The 18,941-nt window shown below is 45.1% G+C and overlaps 1 protein-coding gene and 1 non-coding gene across 4 annotated transcripts in view; both read left to right on the top strand.

The window, feature by feature from the left end:
* Positions 1-18,941, top strand: part of SLC23A2 (solute carrier family 23 member 2) — a 135,218-nt gene that overhangs the window by 67,387 nt on the left and 48,890 nt on the right. For all 3 annotated transcript variants that reach the window (XM_054723708.1, XM_054723709.1, XM_054723710.1), the window contains 2 exons: positions 47-145; positions 16,291-16,407. In XM_054723708.1, the coding sequence (XP_054579683.1) occupies positions 47-145; positions 16,291-16,407 (216 nt within the window). The remainder of the gene's footprint in view (positions 1-46; positions 146-16,290; positions 16,408-18,941) is intronic.
* On the top strand, positions 6,653-6,756 carry LOC114231475 (small nucleolar RNA U13). Its single transcript, XR_003617430.2, has one exon. It is a non-coding gene; the product is annotated as a small nucleolar RNA U13 (small nucleolar RNA).

Consider the following 18,941-nt stretch of genomic DNA (forward strand, 5'->3'; position numbering starts at 1 on the left):
AGAGAAATGCTGTGAAACAGCCTTTAAATGGAGTGTTTCTCTTCAGGTGGTGATAAATGGAGGCGCCACGTCCAGTGGTGAACAGGACAATGAAGACACAGAGCTCATGGCGATCTACACAACGGAAAATGGCATTGCAGAAAAGGTACCCACTTCCATCACCACCCCCTCGCCCCGCCGCTGCTGTCTCAGGTTCTGTCCAGGACGTGTTCGTCATCTGGGTTTTGGGTCTACCCTGCGGAGTGGGTGTGGGTGTTCTCTGTATAATGGAAATGGAAGTGATGAGGAGTAGAAGTTACTAATTTTTTAAAATCCTCACCTGAGGATATGTTTATTGATTTGATTTTTTTTTAGAGAGGTTGAGAGACAGAGAAACATCGATGGGTTGCTCTTGTACGTGCCCCAACAACCAGGAATCAAAAGAAGTTACTAATTTTTAATTGTCTTAATGGCAGTTAAGCTAAATCTCGTATAGAGGCCCTTATCTATATATTTTTAAAAGCCTCAGTCAGCATGTCTGAGGGAAGGGGTTAAGAGTTTGGGTCTGTGTGCTAATGTGACTCAAACCCTGATAATTACTTAAACTCTCTGGGCATCAGTTGCTTCATCTCTGAAATGGAAGTAAACACATTTGTCTTAGGGTTGTTGTGAGGGTTAAATGAAATAATATATGGAAAGTTACTAGCATTGTGTCTGGTACATACTACGTATGCATTGACTAAGAGAATCCAGTAGATAGTTTATGTAGACAATGAAAACGCCTTTAATGAAGGAAGCTCTGACCAAAGCAATAGAAATCACACTAAAGTGGGAGAATCTTCTTTTGCTTCATCCTGTCTCCTTATAGGTCAGTCTGTGTGACCATTTTCCTAGATGCCAGGAGAGCTGCCCAAAGAGGGTTCAGATATCTGGATTTTTTTTTTTCTTTGTATCTAACACGTGAAAAGTTTGATAATATGGCATTTTCAGATTGCATTGCAGCCCTGAGACTTCTCACTTTCATTTTGAGTTTTATTTGATAGACTTATTTATTGATTTTATTTTAGAGAGACAGGAAGGGGGAGGAAGAGAGCGAAAGAGAGGGAGAGAAAGAGAAAAACAGTGATTTGTTGTTCCACTCTTTTATACATTCATTGGTTGATTCTTGTATGTGCCCTGACTGGGGATCAAATCCTCAGCCTTGGGGTATCAGGATGACGTTCTAAATAAATTTTAAAAATAGATTTTAACTTTATGGTGACAATTACTAATTTGATCCACTTATATAATGAGGCATTATATTCTAGAATCACTGCTTTGTATTATAGACAGTAGATACTGTATATTCTACTCACAGAGACCACTAAAAGTTGACACATGCAAATATAGTACCCAACTTGGTTGAGTGCAACAATTTTGCAGTATAGTCACTACAGTGATAACAAAAATTATATTGGAATTTTTGAATAATCAAATTTTTATGTAGGGGTAGTTTCTTTTTAAAATTTCTAGTCTGCGAGATAGACATTTTATTTTTGGGTATCTTGACCAGTATTGCTATTATTTGGTCAAGTTGTTATAAATTAGACTAGAGTCATGCTGAGATGTTGAAATTCCTGTGGTGTTGGATTCCACACTGCTGCTCAGAGTGCAGAGATGAGAGCAGCTACCGTCAGCATGTACACTGATGCCTGCAGTCTAGGCTTGCTTGGGTCTCAGCATCTTGTAGCAAAGTGCGTCCGAATTTATCGACTTGTTGGGTTGCATCCAGTGCTAAGGTCCTGGCTCCTTAATCACAGAGTCATCAGAATTTCCAGGCTGTGGGGCTATCACGATTTTGGGACTTCCTCCTGTCTTATCCAGGAAATGATGGCTGTGTTTGGAAATGAAGAGTAAGGAGCATTAACACTTGGGAGCTTTTTAACATCTGTCGCTGTGCCTTTTACTGATGATGGTGATCTGTTGGCAAGAAAAATGTCTAGCACATTTATGCTAGACAGTTACCTGTTTGGGTGAAAACTTTTCCACTGTCTAAAACACTGGTACATTTGCATTTTCTTGAATACTCGTGAGATAGAATACCTTCCTATTTTACTAGCCATTTGGGGTCTATATTATTCTGTTGTTTTTTGTTTGTTTGTTTCCATTGTACAAAAAGGATTTAATGGCCAAAAACTTCACAATTACATAGAATTGGTCAAGTGAAAAGTCAAAGTCCTCTGTGACCCCACTCCAAACTATAACCCAATAACCACTAATAATAATAGGTTGGTGTTCCTCCTTCATACACTTTTTTTGCTTTTGCTTTTCTTTTCACAGAAATGAGGTTATTTTTTCCATTGCTTTTCCAGAAAGAGTGGAGGGGAGGGAGAGAAACAAACATTGACATGAGAGAAACACATTGGCTGGTTGCCTCCTGCACATGCCCAGACCAGGGCAGGGAGCAAACCCCAAACCCAGGCACGTGCTCTTGATCAGGAATTGAACCCGAGACCCTTCCTAGTACGGCCAGTGCTCTAACCACTGACCCACACCAGCCAGGGCAAATTCTGCATACTTTAAAAAAAATATATATATATTGATTTCAGAGATGAAAGGAGAGGGAGAGAGATAATGATGAGAGAAAATAATTGATCAGCTGCCTGTCTTACGTATTCTTTATCTTTGATATTCAGTAACTTTACTTAGATATGTGCATGCAATTCCTATGTGATTCTTATGTTCACTGAAGTTAGAGAAGGAACTCTATAGTAGTTTCTAAGAGAAGGGCTGGCTTGTGAGAATAAATTCCTAACCAAAACTAATTATAGCATTTAGTCTTGAAGATTATAGTTGCTGCTCCCATTTTGTTTTCTTTTATTTATTTTTAAATTTATTTATTGTCTAAAGTTTTACACATATCTCCTTTCCCCGCAATTGACACTTCCTATCCATTCCCACCCCGGCCAAGCCCCCACCGCCCCAGTGTCTGTGTCCATTGGTTATGCTAATATGCATGCATACAAGTCCTTTGGTTGCTCTCTAACCCCCTCCTCCTCCCCTGCCATTTGTCTCTGGATCTATTCTTGTTCATCAAATTATGTTGATCATTTGTATCCCATATATGAGTGAGATCATGTGATATTTATCTTTCTCCTACTGGCTTATTTTGCTTAGCATAATGCTCTCCGGTTCCATCCGTGCTGCTGCAAATGGTAAAAGTTCCTTCTTTTTTATAGCAGCATAGTATTCCATTGTGTAGATGTACCACAGTTTTTTCTTTTTTTTTTTTTTTAAATATATTTATTGATTTTTTACAGAGAGGAAGGGAGAGGGATAGAGAGCTAGAAACACCAATGAGAGAGAAACATCGATCAGCTGCCCCCTGCACACCCCCTCCTGGGGATGTGCCCGCAACCAAGGTACATGCCCCCGACCGGAATCGAACCTGGGACCCTTGAGTCCGTAGGCCGACGCTCTATCCACTGAGCCAAACCGGTCTTGGCTGTACCACAGTTTTTTAATCCACTCACCTGCTGATGGGCACTTAGGTTGTTTCCAAATCTTAGCTATTGTAAATTGTGCTGCTATGAACATAGGGGTGCATATATCCTTTCTGATTGGTGTTTCTGATTTCTTGGGATATATTCCTAGGAGTGAGATTACTGGGTCAAATGGGAGCTCCATTTTTAACTTTTTGAGGAAACTCCATACTGTCTTCCACAGTGGCTGCACCAGTCTTCATTCCCACCAGCGGTTCCTTTTTATCCGCATCCTCACCAGCACTTGTCGTTTGTTGATTTGTTGATGATAGCCATTCTGACAGGTGTGAGGTGGTACCTCATTGTTGTTTGATTTGCATCTCTCGGATGATTAGTGACTTTGAGCATGTTTTCATATGTCTCTCGGCCTTTTCTCTTTTAGAAAGTGTCTATTTAGGTCCTTTGCCCATTTTTTGATTGGATCGTTTATCTTCCTTTTGTTAAGTTGTATGAGTTCTCTGTAAATTTTGGAGATTAAACCCTTATCTGAAATAGCATTGGCAAATGTGTTCTCCCATGCAGTGGGCTTTCTTATTGTTTTGTTGATGGTTTCTTTTGCTGTGCAGAAGCTTTTTATTTTGATGTAGTCCTATTTGTTTATTTTCTCCTTAGTCTCCATTGCCCTAGGAGCTGTGTCGGTAAAGATTGCTATGACATATGTCTGCTATTTTGCTGCCTATGGAGTCTTGTAGGATTTTTATGGTTTCCCATTTGCTGATACTGAATGTGGCAGTGAAGAAATCTGACCAGTCTTTTTCTTCTTCTTCTCAGTATCTTGATCTTTTGCCTGTCTTATGGATTTTTATCTTTGATATTCAGTAACTTTACTTAGTTATGTGTTTTTGTTTTGTTTTTTTTTTGGGGGGGGTGGTGGTGGTGGTAAAGAATTATGAATTTATTAAGTCATCTGGAAACCCAGATGAGCTGAGCCCCAAATTGGCACCAGTAGCCAGGGATGGGGAGTCAGATTTTAAAGGACTTTAGGCGGGCTTTTTCTGGGCGGAAAATTCTCTGGGTGGGTCTTGAGGGGAAAGATAATGGTCTTAGCAAGTGGAATGTAGTCTGTTGTGAAATGATTTAAAGGTCAGTTTCCAGGGAAGGGGATATCCATTCGATTATTTGATCAGACCTAACATTCCAGCCTTTTTGTTTTATGGAATAGGGAGGAAGGTCACTGCTGAGGGGGATGGACTTCGATTGTAGTTGGCTGGAACACTGTACAGATTTCTCATGGTTGGAGCGAGGGGTTGCAGTAGCATGATTTCCCCAAGAGACAGGTTAGTGAAGGCCCAAAAGCCATCCTGTTGAGTGACTTGGGAGGTAAAAGCTGGTCCTGAGGCTGCCACAGTGTCACTTGTCTGGTTTTGCTTGTTTTCTGGACCTGGATCTGAAATACAACTGAGGCCTCCATGTTATCTTTAGGGAGGAAAAGATCAGGGGTTTAAGCTGCCTGACTAGTGATATGAAAGATCAGGGGTCCAACCACATGACCAGTGATAGCGAGGGGAGGGGAGGTTACCCTGGGGGCAAGGTTCTTGTTTTCCCAGTTTGCCCCTTGCTAGGCATCCAGAACTTTCTGCCCTGGTGAGTTTCTGTACCTGGCCCATCGTCCTTGCTCTGGGAGTCAGAGGGACGCTGAGGTCTGGGCACAAAAGGAGGTTGTGATGGTGTCTAGGGATGGTATTTCCCGAGAACAAGTAGGGCTTGTAACCAGGTGGAGACAAACTTCTATAATTTTAGAATTACTGGGGCAAAAGCGAGAACAGGAAGAATTATGACAAATGGTCTGATGGAAGGACAGAGACATTAGTTTGGAGGGTTGTCGTCTGATATACCAAAATGAGGTTTATTCTCTTGGCTTCATTTGTCCTTGGTTTAGGAAGATAGAATTTAATAGATGGCTGCCGACTGCTTGGCATCTGGATTTTCTAGACGGCTGTAAACTGCTGTTTTAACTATGTCAGTTTCCCTAGCAAACTGCTGTTTATCTCAGTTTCCCTATTCTACTTGTCTGGGCTTACTGCTTACAAATTTAACTCATTTTCTTTTTCTCTCAAAATGCCTGTCCATGCCTCTGCCTTTTATTACCAAAACAATACACTTTCTTTTCAATTTAATTAGAATTCTTAACTCTTAGAAACCTTAATTTTCCAGTGGTAACCAAAACAGCCAGCATTTCTTAGATTGACATTTATGCACACTCTCACTTTCAAGAATCACAACTTCAGTAAGACATTACATCAACCGTTCCAAACCTGCTTTACAGATTTTCTGTAACAAAAGCTAAAATCGGGTGAACTTAAAACTTGTTGAAATATTTAGATGTTTATCATTTAACCCAACAATGCGCCAAAGCTTTTAAGTTGCCAAAGAAGACTTTGGAAAATTAGGGATAGGCATATCAGGCTGGAGAAAGGCCGAGGGGGGGTGCGGGGAGCAGGCCCCACAGCCTGTTCAAGAACTGTAGTTTCCAGGCCTCCGGCCACTTGTATTAAAACTACCACATTTTTCCTTAGAGATAACATGCTAATGTTTGGGTAATAATGAGTTCAGCTTCTGATAATAGCCGGACTGTTAAGTAAGAATTTGCAGTTTTGCAGTAAAGAAAATTGTTCTTTGGGAAGGGCAGGGGGGTGAGAAGGTGCTGAGGTGAGAGCAGCTTTCGGAGCATTCAAGGGGGTGAGAATGCTGGCCTTGGGATCTAAAGGCTCAGTGAGGGGGTCCCTTCACTGCGTCATAGAGGGGCTTTGCGAGACGACTGAAGTTGGGAGCCCAGAGGCGAAAGTGCTCAGCGAGCCTGAGAAAGGAGAGTATTTCTTGTCTAGAGGAGGGAACAGTCATGGAGGAGTTAAGGTGTTTACGATCCAAGGTAATGGCTCGACTTTCCGGGGTGAGAGTGAAACCCAGGTAGGTGACTGTGGTTCGGGACAACTGGGCTTTATGAGGGGATACGTGGTAGCCCTGGTTGGGCACCGAGGTAGAACGAGGAAAGAGTGGGTAGAGGGGGTATTTAGTAAGATGCAGTGTAGAGGTGAGGTGTGGCTCATGGCTGTGAGACTAATCCGTCAACCCCCGTAGTAGAGACTGAGGAGGGGACTGAATTCAGGGAGGGCAGAATGAGTGGCTCAGTGTTAGTTAAAAAGGAGATCAGGATCCTTTTGTAGTTCATAAGCGTGATGATTGGGTGTTCATGCAGCTGTGTGAGATGTGCCGCCCATGAACCTTGTTACGCTTTTGGCACATGACCCGTCTGACGTGGGGAAAAAAAAAAAGGAGATCAGCTTACCTGCCACCACAATCGTTACCCGAGGCTCTGTCCTGGTGATGTAAGTCCATGGGGTTTGTCAGGGCCTGGGCAACTTCAGGTTTTGGTGGCCAGTCCCAGGAGGTCTGGAAGCCAGACCACGGTCTGATTTCCAGTGGCCTCCCTTCCGCACCTTGGGCAGGGCCCAGGCGGGGTTCTTGCGTTTGGGCAGGACTTGGCCAAGTGTCCTTCCTTGTTGCATTTGAGGCCTGGGCCCGGAGGGGGCTTCGCCCCTGACTTCTCCTTGGTTGGAGGACCGGCACTTCAGGAGAGGAGTGGCTGGGAGCTGAAAGGCCTCCTTCTGGGCCTCAGCCTTGTCCTGATCTCGCTTTTGTTTTTGGATTTATGTCTCCTCGTCTCTATTATTAAGACCTTAAAGGCCAGATTAACGAGGTCTTTTGAGGGGTTTGTGGACCTGTGTCTATTTTTCCAAGTTTGCGGTGTATGTCGGGGCTGATTGGGATATAAAATGGGTGTTCAGAAGAAGGGTTCCCTCTGGGGAGGTGGGGTCCAAGGTGGTAAATTTCTGTAAGGCCTTTGTGAGGCGGGAGAGGAAGAGAGCTGGGTTTTCACCAGAGCCTTGAGTGATTTCATTAAGTTTGCCATGTTCACTGCCTTATGGACAACCTTTTTTAGTCTAGCAATGAGACAGATGATCATATGAGTATGAAGCTGGCGCCCTGGAGAATTGCCCTGACAGTCCCATCTCGGGTTAGTTTGGGGGACCAAGTCAGCGCCAACTGGGTTGGCTGGCGTGTCCTGTCTATGAGCTGCTTGCCAAATGCGCTCCTTCTCCTCTGGGGTCAGAGAGGAGGACAGGATGACATAGATGTTGTGTCAGGTCATAGGAGTGGGTCAGGTCCTCGAATTCCTTAGTAAAGGTGGTTGGATTGGTGGGGAAAGGCCCAAGACGTCTCTCAATCTGTGCGAGGATGGACATGGAAAATGGGATGTGTACGTGGACAATATCCTTGGCCCCGGCCACCTCTTGCCGGGGAAGGACAAGGGCTGGAGGCTGGCCCTCTGAGAAGGAGTAAAAGGGGGACTTGGTAAGGAGGTTGAGGGCGTGGACAAAGGGGTGGAGTCAAAGACAGGGGGGCATGCGGAGGAAGGCTATAAGGAGGTGGGTTTGGGGGAACTGTAGGGGAGCGGAGAATCAAGTGATTGGGAGGGTCTGAAGGACCTGGCGGGTTGGCGGACAATCAGAAGCCTTAGGGTGTAAAGGTCTGGGGTTGGCAGGAGGGGGGTTTGGGTGGAGTAGGATTTGATAAGGAGAGCAAGTTTGAGAGAGAAGGATGATTGTGGCGTGTGAAGAAGGCCTGGACATAGGGATCTCTGACCACTTCCTATTGCGGTGACAGATAAGTCCCCGAGAATGTTCAAATCGAAAGCTCCATTCTCGGGCCAACGTGAATAACTTAGATTGTAGATAAGGCGCTTTGGCCGGACCTCGTGGAAAGGCTGAGTGTGTGAAGATTATGGAGGAAACATCCCAGAAGAGTTTTTTTGGGGGAGGAGGTGGGAGAGGGAGAGAGGGAAAAAGAACTCCCAGTGGTGTAAATTAGGAAGAGGAGGTAAGAAACAAAGGGAGACCCGGGGAGCTAGACTAGAGGGAGGGTGTCCCCACCGGCTGGTCAGGCTCCAGAGTGAGGAAGACAGTCTAATCCATGTGGTGGGCGTCCTGGGGCCGAGGCCGGACTGGAGAGGCTTTCTGGCCTGACGCTAGGTCTTTTGTCTGAGATGGCAAATCGGAAATCCAGAGGGGTGACCCAGTTGTCACTTACCGGCGATGAAATGAGCCGGTGTTGAGTGCGGGATCAGTACTGGGAAGGAGAGGTCCCAGATCTGGCCACCTCCTTGGCTGGTTCGGGAGGGCCCGTAAGGGAGGGAGGCCTAATCGAGGCCACAATCATGTCACTCGAGTAGGATTTGGAGGTAAGCCCAGGTCAAGCTGCTGCTGTCTAGCAAACTTGGGGTGATCGAAGCCAGGGCGATGGCTCCCCTTCCCCGTGGAACCCTCGCAGGTTTCTGCCCCAAATGCTAGGGTCACCGAAGGAGGAACACGCGAGGCCAAAAGTATAAAGAATTATGAATTTATTAGGTCATCTGGAAACCCAGATGGACTGAGCCCCCAAATGGCGCCTGCCTACTTAGATATGTTTTGATGCTGACCATTCTGGGTCAGTTTTTTCTGGCACTTTTAGTATGTGGTGTCAAAGCTCCTGTTACTTTAGGAACGCGGTCTTGAATTATATCTTTATTTTTTGTTCCAGTCTGTTCTTTTGATTTTATTTGAGGGCTCCAGTTATGAATATTTTGGATCTCCATTGCCTGCTTTCTCTAGCTATCATTTCTCTCTAATATGTTTTTTTTTCACTTACATTGTTTTATTTTATTTTTCATTTCTAGTCTGTGACCCTTACATTTCTTTTAAATGTCTATTTTCTCTTGTGCTCTCTGTCTCTCTTTATTTTTTTATTTTTCAGAGGGCAGAAGGGAGGAAGGTAAGGGAGAGAGTGAAACATCGATATGAGAGAGACATTGAATGGCTGCCTCCCGCAAGCACCCCTACTAGGAATGGGGAAAGAACCTGCAACCCAGGTACATACCCTTGACCAGAATTGAACCCGTGACCCTTTGGTGCACAGGCCAACGCATTAACCACTGAGCCACACCAGCCAATGACTTTCATTTTTCTTTTTTTTCCCTTTTAGTCTGTCCAAATTCTGTCAATTCATGTTTTATTTCTGTTTGTCTTTTAATTTCTGTTTTAAGGTCTTCCTAGTACAGTTGACTATTATTAACTTCAAAAAATATATTTTTATTGATTTCAGAGAGGAAGGGAAAGGGAGAGATAGAAACATCAATGATGAGAGAGAATTATTGATTGGCTGGCTCCTGCACGCCCCCTACTGGGGATCGAGCTCTCAACCGGGCACATGCCCTTGACTGGAATTGAACCCGGGACCCTTCAGTCCGCAGGTCAACATTCTATCCACTGGGCCAAACCAGCTAGGGCTACAGTTGATTATTGAATTTTTAAGATATCTGAATTGTTTTTTATTAATTCACTGAGTACTTGGAGGGTCTTTTAATTTATAAAAATGTCCTTTATTTCTTGGAAATGTTCTTATTTCTTTGGTTAATTCTTATATTCTGTTATCTTGGTTGTATTCTGACTTTTAAAACCATTACAATTTGTTATCCATATTTGTCTTTTTGTTATTTTTGGAAGATATCTATCTTGTTTTTAGTTTCTAACACCTCTTTTGTTGTCTTTTTTTTTTTTAGAGAGAGGAAGGGAGAGAAACATTGGTGTGAGAGAGGAACATTGATTGGTTGCCTCCTGTTCACACCCTGACTGGGGATTGAACCTGGAACCTGGGCATGTGCCTTGACAGGGAATCAAACCCTCGACCCTTCGGTGCATGGGACAACGCTCTAACCAACTGAGCCACACCAGCTAGGACTACTGTTGTGTTTGCTTTTATTTACTGACTAGCAGCCCGTTTGCACAAAGATTCGTGCAATAGACCTTCATTCACCTGGCTGCCTGCACCAGTTTTCTGCCGGCACCGGGGACCCAGGCCTTGGCTGTGGCCACCGCCTTCTGCCTTCTTTCAGGGTCGGGGCTTGGCCCCGGGCGGCGGCCTTGGCTCTGCTGCACCCCAGCCTCCCTGCTACGGATCGTAGGAGCCCACCCCCCATGGTTGCATGCGATCCATGCAGGCTCCCCGCTGGTGCCCAAGGCCGGGAAAGCCTCCGCCACACCCCAACGTCCCTGCAACGGTTTCCTGGTGGGCGTGGTTGGTGGGCGTGGCTTGTGGGTGTAGCGAAGGTACGGTCAATTTGCATATTACTCTATTATTAGGTAGGATTATTAGGTAGGATTAGAGCTTTTTAAAATGGCATTTCTTTCCTCCCAGGTTCAAATTAATTTTTTTTTTCATTTATTGTAGAGGGAGAGAAAGGAGGGGAGGGAGAGAAGAAGGGAAAGAGAGAGAGAATTATGGATTTGTTATTCTACTTTTTTATGCATTCATTGGTTGCTTCCTGCATGTGCCCTGACCAGGGATGGAACCCCAAATCCTGGTGCTTGGGGATGACTCTCTAACCAACTGAGCTATCTGGCCAGGGCCAAAATATTTTTCTTTTTGTGATACAAGTTTTTATTTTATTTTACTTTAGACATGTTTTCTTCATACCACATTGGCCCTATTTCCTCTTATTTTTGGAGGCTTCCTTTGTCCCAGGTTCGTGAGGCAATAAACATGATTGTCGGGTGGTTGTCTGTGAGTGAAGTTTGTCTACTGGTGGGAGTTGCCACTGAGTAACCAGGAGGAAAGCTGTCTTGTTGCTGTGGAGTCTAGATATCAGCATATTGTCTCGGGCTGATCACAGTTCCTGTAGAAAAGGTTCTTCTAGTCTCCTGTGAATAAGCCTGGTTTCTGTAACCTGCTCTGGCATTCTGGAAGCCGATGAGGATTCCACTGGTCGTCTTTGCATTTAACCCCACATAGTATTCCTGAGTCTGATGTCTTTCTGGTTTATATTCTTCAAACCAGCGGTCACCAACCTTTCGGACCTCACGGACCACCAGCGGTCTGCGGACCACTGGTTGGCGACCGCTGCTTCAAACAATACATTGTTGTACCTTGAAGGATGAGGATAGCAGCAGGCAACAGGATGTCTGCTTGGTTTGCATAGGTAAAACCTATCCTCTTCCCACCCTTTTCCGTCTTGTGCCTCCAAGCTTAGAACCTTTCTGGGCTCCTGTTGGTCACTCAGCTCACTTCACGCCGTCCTCCTACAAGCACACAGGTTGTCTACTCCTTCCCTCTCCCTTACGGGTTACAGCTCGTGCAGTTATTCCAGAAATGTGTTCATCTCAATTCTTTTCCATATTTTCTTTGTTGTTGTAGATTTGTGACATATTTATTCCTTCTGTGTGTTTTTAGGAGTTAGAAGAAATGACACATGTGGCCAATCTAGCATCTTTAACTGGCACTCAAAAGCTGGTTCTTTAAAAAAAAAAACACAAAACTGATGAAATTGATCTTTGATGGACCTGATTAAGGAAATAATGAGAAAGCACAAATACACATTAGCAATGTGAAAGGAGATATAAGAAAAATGTATGAGAATATTAACTGTGACATTATGATAATCAGTTTGAAACTCTATAGCAGGGGTTGGCAAGCTACATCTGCCCAACACCTGTTTTGATAGTTTCATTGGAATACAGTCATACTCGCTTGATACATACTGTCTAAGGCTCTTCTGCACGACAGTGGCAGAGTTGAGCAGTTGTGACAGAGCCTTGATGACCCACAAAACCTAAAACATTTACTGTATAGCCTCTTACCGAAAGGGTTTGCTGGAGGAAATGGTTTCCCAGAGGAAAAGAGATGGCAATTGACCCCCAAAGTGCTGGACTAGCTAAATAACTTGAAGAGACTGGAAAGTTATTAGTGAACTGAAGAAGGCTCCAACCAGAGAACTGAGTTCTGAGTTCATTAATCTTCGAAGGACAGGTCATTTCCTTGCTCTCTGATTATTTCAGACGATGGAAGAAGATAGAAAAGTCTTCCAAGTGACATCATTAAACTATTAATGCAGTCATCTTTTAAAGAAACCTTGCTCTTGAAAGTTACTGTTATTGAGGTTTTTACAGTGATTTGTATTAATGCAGTGGTTACTGACTCTGGAACCATAGTTTCTAATGACCGAGCACACTCCTGTCTCAATGAGGGGAGCAGCATTTGTCTGACAGGGTTTACTGATCCCCTTGACCACACCGTTCCCTCCTGAGTGTCATCTTAATACTATTTGTGGACATTTACATTCGTTCCATTTCTGTGTTATAGAACCACCTTCATTACTAAGAAAGATTGAGTGTGAGTGAGTGTGAGTGTGTGTGTGTGTGTGTGTATTTGTACGTACACATGTCTTAATCTTAGTCTGCCAGGCCTGAAAGAGGACAGGTATAGTCTCTTCCTTTCTGTGCATTAAAACAATAGTTAAAAGTAGTTGTACTAAAGGACATTGTAGTGTTACTGTACTTTCAGATGTCTCTCTTTGTGAGCAGCAACACTCCCCACGTGGAGATGTAGATAATGTGATGGTGTTGAATTGTACAAATCCAATATCCACAGTTGCACCATGTTAGCAAAATGGTCAACTGAGTGTAGTGATTCCCAGGACCTGAGTTGGGGGTTCTCCAATCAGGTTCAGTGATTTGCTGAATTCAGAGAAGCAGTTGCACTCATGGTTACAGCTTATTTCAGAGAAAGGATACCGATTAAAATCCATGGAAAAGGCACATAGGGAAGGATCCAGGAGACACCAGCACAAGCTTTCAGTTGTCCTCTTCCCGTGGAGTCATGTGGGCCCTGCCTAATTTTCCCAGAAACAATGTGTGGCAGTTCTCAAGGAGTGTGCCAACCAGGGAAGCTCACTGGAGTCCTGGTGTCCAGGCTTTTATTGGGGAGCAGTCATGTAGGTGTGGCTGACCTTAATGTCCAGTCCTTCAGAGGTCAGACTGATACCACGTAGCCCAAGACCCCCACCATAGATCATATCGTTAGCAAAAACTGTTTGGGGCAGTCCAAGGCTTCAGGTAAACAAATAACATTCTTAAGAAGCAGGATGTTCTAAGAGCTTAGGTATTACCTCCCAGGTGCCAGAAGGGCCAAACCTTTCCCTGACGTGCAGGGTTTGGGTACCCACACCTGCTGAGTTAATTCTTCACTGCGTATCACTACATATCAGATTCCTCACACACGTGTACTCTCTCTACCAACAAATGTTTAAAAGACATACCTACCCCATTTTACCCATTCAACAAGGAACTCTCCCACTATCCATTTTTGGAATGGAGAAAAAGTTCTCTCGGGAAGGTCATATTCAAGTCACATTTGGATTAGATCAAATATAGACTTGCACTGGATTTACCTTTAGGCTTCAGAAGGTAAGCCTGAATTGCATCACTTCTTTTGTGCAGGGGTGTTTGGCCTCTAAGTCCCTGTTGTCCTGTGCATGGAAAATTGAGTAATAATACACGGAGTCACCATCTTTCTATGGGTTAGATGTGGTCAAGGGCCAGAATGTCTTGTCTCCTGGTAGACACTCTATTTGTTAGGTTATAAAAGATTTTTTTTTTAAAAAATGCACATCTCAGGCTCCAAGAAATTGTTCGTTGGGTGTCAGGAATCAGAGCAGTTTTGAATTTGCTGTTTGGCTCGGATGCTGCATGACTTCAGAAGTGATGCTGACTTGACTTGGGGTGATGAACACACAATACAATATACAGATGGTGTATTACAGAATTGCATACCTGAAACCTATATAATTTTATTATCCAACCAGAGGCTCAGTGCACGGATTCGTGCACTTGTGGGGTCCCTCAGCCTGGCCTGCACCCTCTCCCAATCTGGGACCCCTCGGGAGATTTTGGACTGCCAGTTTCATCCCAGTTGACTTTGGGGATCGGCCTAGACCAGCAGTCCGACATCCCTGGAGGGATGCAGTAGTGCACAAAGCAGCAGGCGGCTGGTGAGGAGCCCGAGCTGGGCGCCGCACCTCTCCTGCTCATCCCGGTCCTGCCGCTCCTGCCGCAGCTGCCACTTGGTAGCACTGCAGCAGAGGCGGGAGAGGCTCATGCAGCTGCAGCTGCGCTCACCAGCCGTGAGCCTGGCACCTGGCACCTGCTGAGCAGAGCTCCCACTGTGGGAGCACACTGAGCACCAGGGGGCAGCTCCTGCATTGAGCGCCTTCCCCCTGGTGGTCAGTGCGTGTCACAGTGACCGGTCGTTCAGTTGTTTGGTTGCTTAGGCTTTTATACATATAGATGTCACCCAATAAATTCAATTGAAAAGAAAAAGAAGTGATGTCAATGCTGACTGGGGATGTCTAGACCAGTGATGGGCAACCTTTTGAGCTTGGTGTGTCAAACTTCACCAAAAAACTGAGCATAACTCGGGTAGTGTGTCACTTTGAGGGAAAAACATTATTTCGCAAATGTTTCATCCTCGGTATGCAGCCGCCTCAGTGGCCGCGTGTCATCAGAAATGGCTACGCGTGTCAGTGCTGACACGCATGTCATAGCTTCGCCATCACTGGTCTAGACTATAACCTAGACCAGCGGTTTTCAAACTTTTTCATCTCATGGCACACATAAACTAATTACTAAAATTCAGCACCATACCAAAAAGTATATATTTGCCAATGTGACAAAAAAAAAAAAATAGGTATAATATTGATTCATTCACACCGGATGGCTCTTGTTTTGTTGGCTGTTGTCATTTTTTGTATTTGACAATCTAAAGGAAAAGAGGTTAGTGCCCCTAATAGATATTGCATGTTTTAAAAATTTTTGTGACACACCAGTTGAAAATTGCTGAATGAGGCTATAACCTAAAGCGTCTGATCTTTGTGAAGATTTTGTCTCAAAAAGCATGCAACACTTAACATTCAAAAAAAAATTTTGAGTAGTGGTGGGAAGAAGAAAGAAAGAAAATTGCCCCCTGAACTAGAAATACATTTTTGGTCTGTTATTTTAAGTAAAATATGAGTCACTTATCTGTACACTTCTGAATTTTGCTCTTTTCATTCATCATTGTGTCTGAGTAGCAGTGTTTTTGTACAAGGCTGTAGGACTTTATTTTTAGGTACAAAAAATTCTCCTTGCAGGGTTGGGGTGGGGTGGGAGCAGAGGATTAATGCTCTCTGTTTGAAAGTGGTTAGCATTGCATATTATTTCTTCATTCTGGTCACCACCCAAGGACTGCTCATGTCCAGGTATTACTTTGTAGTCCCATCCTTGGAGCATCATCTCCACGCAGGTGGTCTCTAGGCTAGGGAGAAGCTCTGAGCAAGCTGAATGCTCTAGGGCAGTGATGGCGAACCTATGACAGGCATGTCAGTGCTGACACGCGTAGCCATTTCTAATGACACGCGGCCGCATGCTGAGGATGAAACATTTGCTACTCCTGAGGATGAAACATTTGCAACTAGAGTCTTGGAGTTAGTTTTTTCCTCAAAGTGACACACTACCCGAGTTATGCTCAGTTTTTTGGCGAAGTTTGACACACCAAGCTCAAAAGGTTGCCCATCACTGCTCTAGGGGGTGGGACAATGGCAATGTATACTGAGTCCCCAAAGTCTGAAGATGGGTTGTCCCGCTGAGCCAGTGTGTTTGAGCATTGTGTCAAAGGTAGCCAAGGCTTAATTTTACGGGGAAGTGGCAGCCACTTTATAAAGTTGTTTTTTAGTAGTGGGCCTGTACTGAACTGAGCTAACGTTAGTCCTTACATTTATTTATTTGTTTATTTATTTAGTTAGTTAGTTAGTTAGTTAGTTAGTTATTGAGAGTGGAAGGGAGGGAGACAGAGACAAACTTCCATGTGAGAGAGACACCGCTGAACCAAACCAACTAGGGCAGTCCTTGTTTTTATTAAACAACTCCTTTGTCCCTCTTGCTCACAGAGCTCTCTGGCCGAGACGTTGGATAGCACTGGCAGTCTAGACCCCCAGAGATCGGACATGATTTACACCATAGAAGACGTCCCTCCTTGGTACCTGTGCATATTTCTGGGGCTGCAGGTAAGATGGTTCCTTTAGGATGTAACCACCAGCAGATGCTTGAGTTCTCTGTCTGGATGTTTTTTTTAATTCAGTTTTGATTTTGATTTATTGAGGACTTTATTATAAACTAGAGGCCCAGTGCACAAATTCGTGCATGGGTGGGGTCCCTCGACCTGGCCAGTGATCAGGGCCATCTCGCCCAGTCCTGATCAGGGCCGATAGGGGCTGGCTGGCTGGAGAGGGACTGCGGGAGGTTGGCTGGCCGGGAGGGATCGCGGGAGGGCTCCAGGGTGTGTTGGGCCCATCTCGCCCAGTCCCCATCGGCCGGACCCCAGCAGCAAGCTAACCTACCAGTCGGAGCATCTACCCTCTGGTGGTCAGTGCATGTTATAGCTACTGGTCGAGCGGTTGACCACTTAGCATATTAGGCTTTTATATATAGAGACTAGAGGCCCGGTACAAGAAATTTGGCCTGCACCCTCTCCAATCTGGGACCCCTCAGCCCGGCCTGCACCCTCTCCAATCTGGGACATCCCTCTCATGATCCGGGACTGCTGGTTCCTAACCGCTCACCTGCCTGCCTCCCTGATCGCCCCTAACCACCTCTGCCTGCCAGCCTGATCGCCTCCTAGCTGCTCTCTTCTGCCGGCCTGCTTGCCCATAACTGCTCTCTCCTGCTGGCCTGATCGCTCCCAACTGCCCTCCCCTGCCGACCTGATCGTCCCTAACTGCTCTCCCCTGCCAACCTGATTGCCCCTAACTGCTCTCCCCTGCCAGCCTGATTGCATCCCTAACTGCTTGCCCCCCCGCCAGCCTGATCACCCCTAACTGCTTGCTCCCCTGCCAGCCTGATTGCCCCTAACCACCTCTGCCTCGGCCCCTGCCACCATGGCTTTGTCTGGAAGGAAGTCAGATGTCCAGAATATGTCCGGTCGACTCGGTCTAATGAGCATATTACCCTTTTATTAGTATAGATTACTCTCTCAAGAATGATGAATGGAAATTGTCAACATCAGTTTATAGTAGTGAAAGGAAGAAAAGAGCAGGAGGAGGAGGTTAAACAGAGAAAGAAGGAAGGAAAACATTCAGGGAATAAGCAAAGGAAGTGACATGGAAGGAAGGACAGAAAATTGTAGAGATATAGAAAGAAGGAAGAACAGAGGGAGAGAAAAGTAGAAGAGAAGAGAAAAGAACTAGTTTTCATCTCTCATTCCTGGCTTACTTAACCAACCCACAGTCGTGGTCAGTTCTGCCATGAAACATGGGCGACACTGAAAAATGCCATGTTTCAGTCTTTTTAAAGAAAGGCAAACTTTGCCATAAAAGCAGCTGCTTTGTCTGCTGTGGCTTCCAGTGGGAGCAGAGCAGGGACGCTGCCAGGGGAGGGAGTGGAACAGGGCTGGGCTCCTCTGCAGGGCTCCTACGTCTTTGGTGCTTTCCCTCATCTCTCAGCCCCCTCTTCCCACTTACGGACTGAAGTGGTGCTTTAGAGAAAGGGGACAAGACAGGAAGCTCTTTTCTAGGATTCACACCCCTGGCCTGGGTTTGCCTTGGTTGTTTTAGCCGTGTGAAAGCCGTGACCTGCACTGCTAGGGTTCAGGACCTGGAGAAGGGCCGCGCACAAATGAAGAGACTAGACAAAAAAATATGAATTTGGAAATCACAGGGGGCCAGGCAGAGAGCCATTCTCTAGTGGAAAGGCTTCACTGGTGCCCAGGTGAAGCCTTTTAGCTTTTTATTCAATTTTAGATACACATCTTGCCCTTAGTCAGGCAGGCAATCCGGTAGCAGACAGACTATCTTAATGGTCAGTGAATATTAGTAAAGATTTACTTTGAGACTCTTAGGTCAGGAAATTGCTTGAGCCACCATTGTCTCAACAGAACCATCGGTGCATAGCTTTAGCCCTTGCCAAAGCTCAAGGTCCATCAGCCTTCTGGGTTCCTTGTTTGCACTTTTCTGATAGTGCAGACAATGGATAGCTTCCAGCATAGCCTGACTCTGTTCTCAGGTCTGACTTTCCATTCTTCATTTTTTAAGTTTGAATGCTCAGTTTAACCTGAGGTATTTCAGATGCGGAAAAAGTCAGTCTCATTGCCCAGACAGGTTTATGCACTTGGAGGTGAGGCTGTACCTGCCCCGACAGCTGATGCTTTGATCCGGGTTTCCAGCCCTCCTGACCCCCTTTAGGTATCACAGCACTTGGTCACCTGACCTGAAAGGTGTCTAATAAAGGAGATGTCACGATCCAAGGAGCTGAGTGCTCGTGCGGATGATTTTCCTTGGGTTGAACATCCCGAAACAGATTGAGGAGACTTGCTTTTTAAAATGTTTATATTCTCGGTGTTTTTTAGAAGTGTTCCCTGGTCAAATGGGATTGGGAAACCTGCATGCATCATGCCCTTCTTGACGATGCACAATGTTCTTAAGCTTGTGAGCATCCCTGAGAAGTCCTGGATGGGAATGTTCTGTTTCCTGCACGAAACACCTATTAGTGTTATGAAATATGGGCTTTATGGGCTGCAAGCTACACGTTTTGGCAAACAGGAGCA

The sequence above is a fragment of the Eptesicus fuscus genome, chromosome 12 (genome assembly GCF_027574615.1).
Source record: "Eptesicus fuscus isolate TK198812 chromosome 12, DD_ASM_mEF_20220401, whole genome shotgun sequence".
In the NCBI taxonomy this organism is placed as follows: Eukaryota; Metazoa; Chordata; class Mammalia; order Chiroptera; family Vespertilionidae; genus Eptesicus; species Eptesicus fuscus.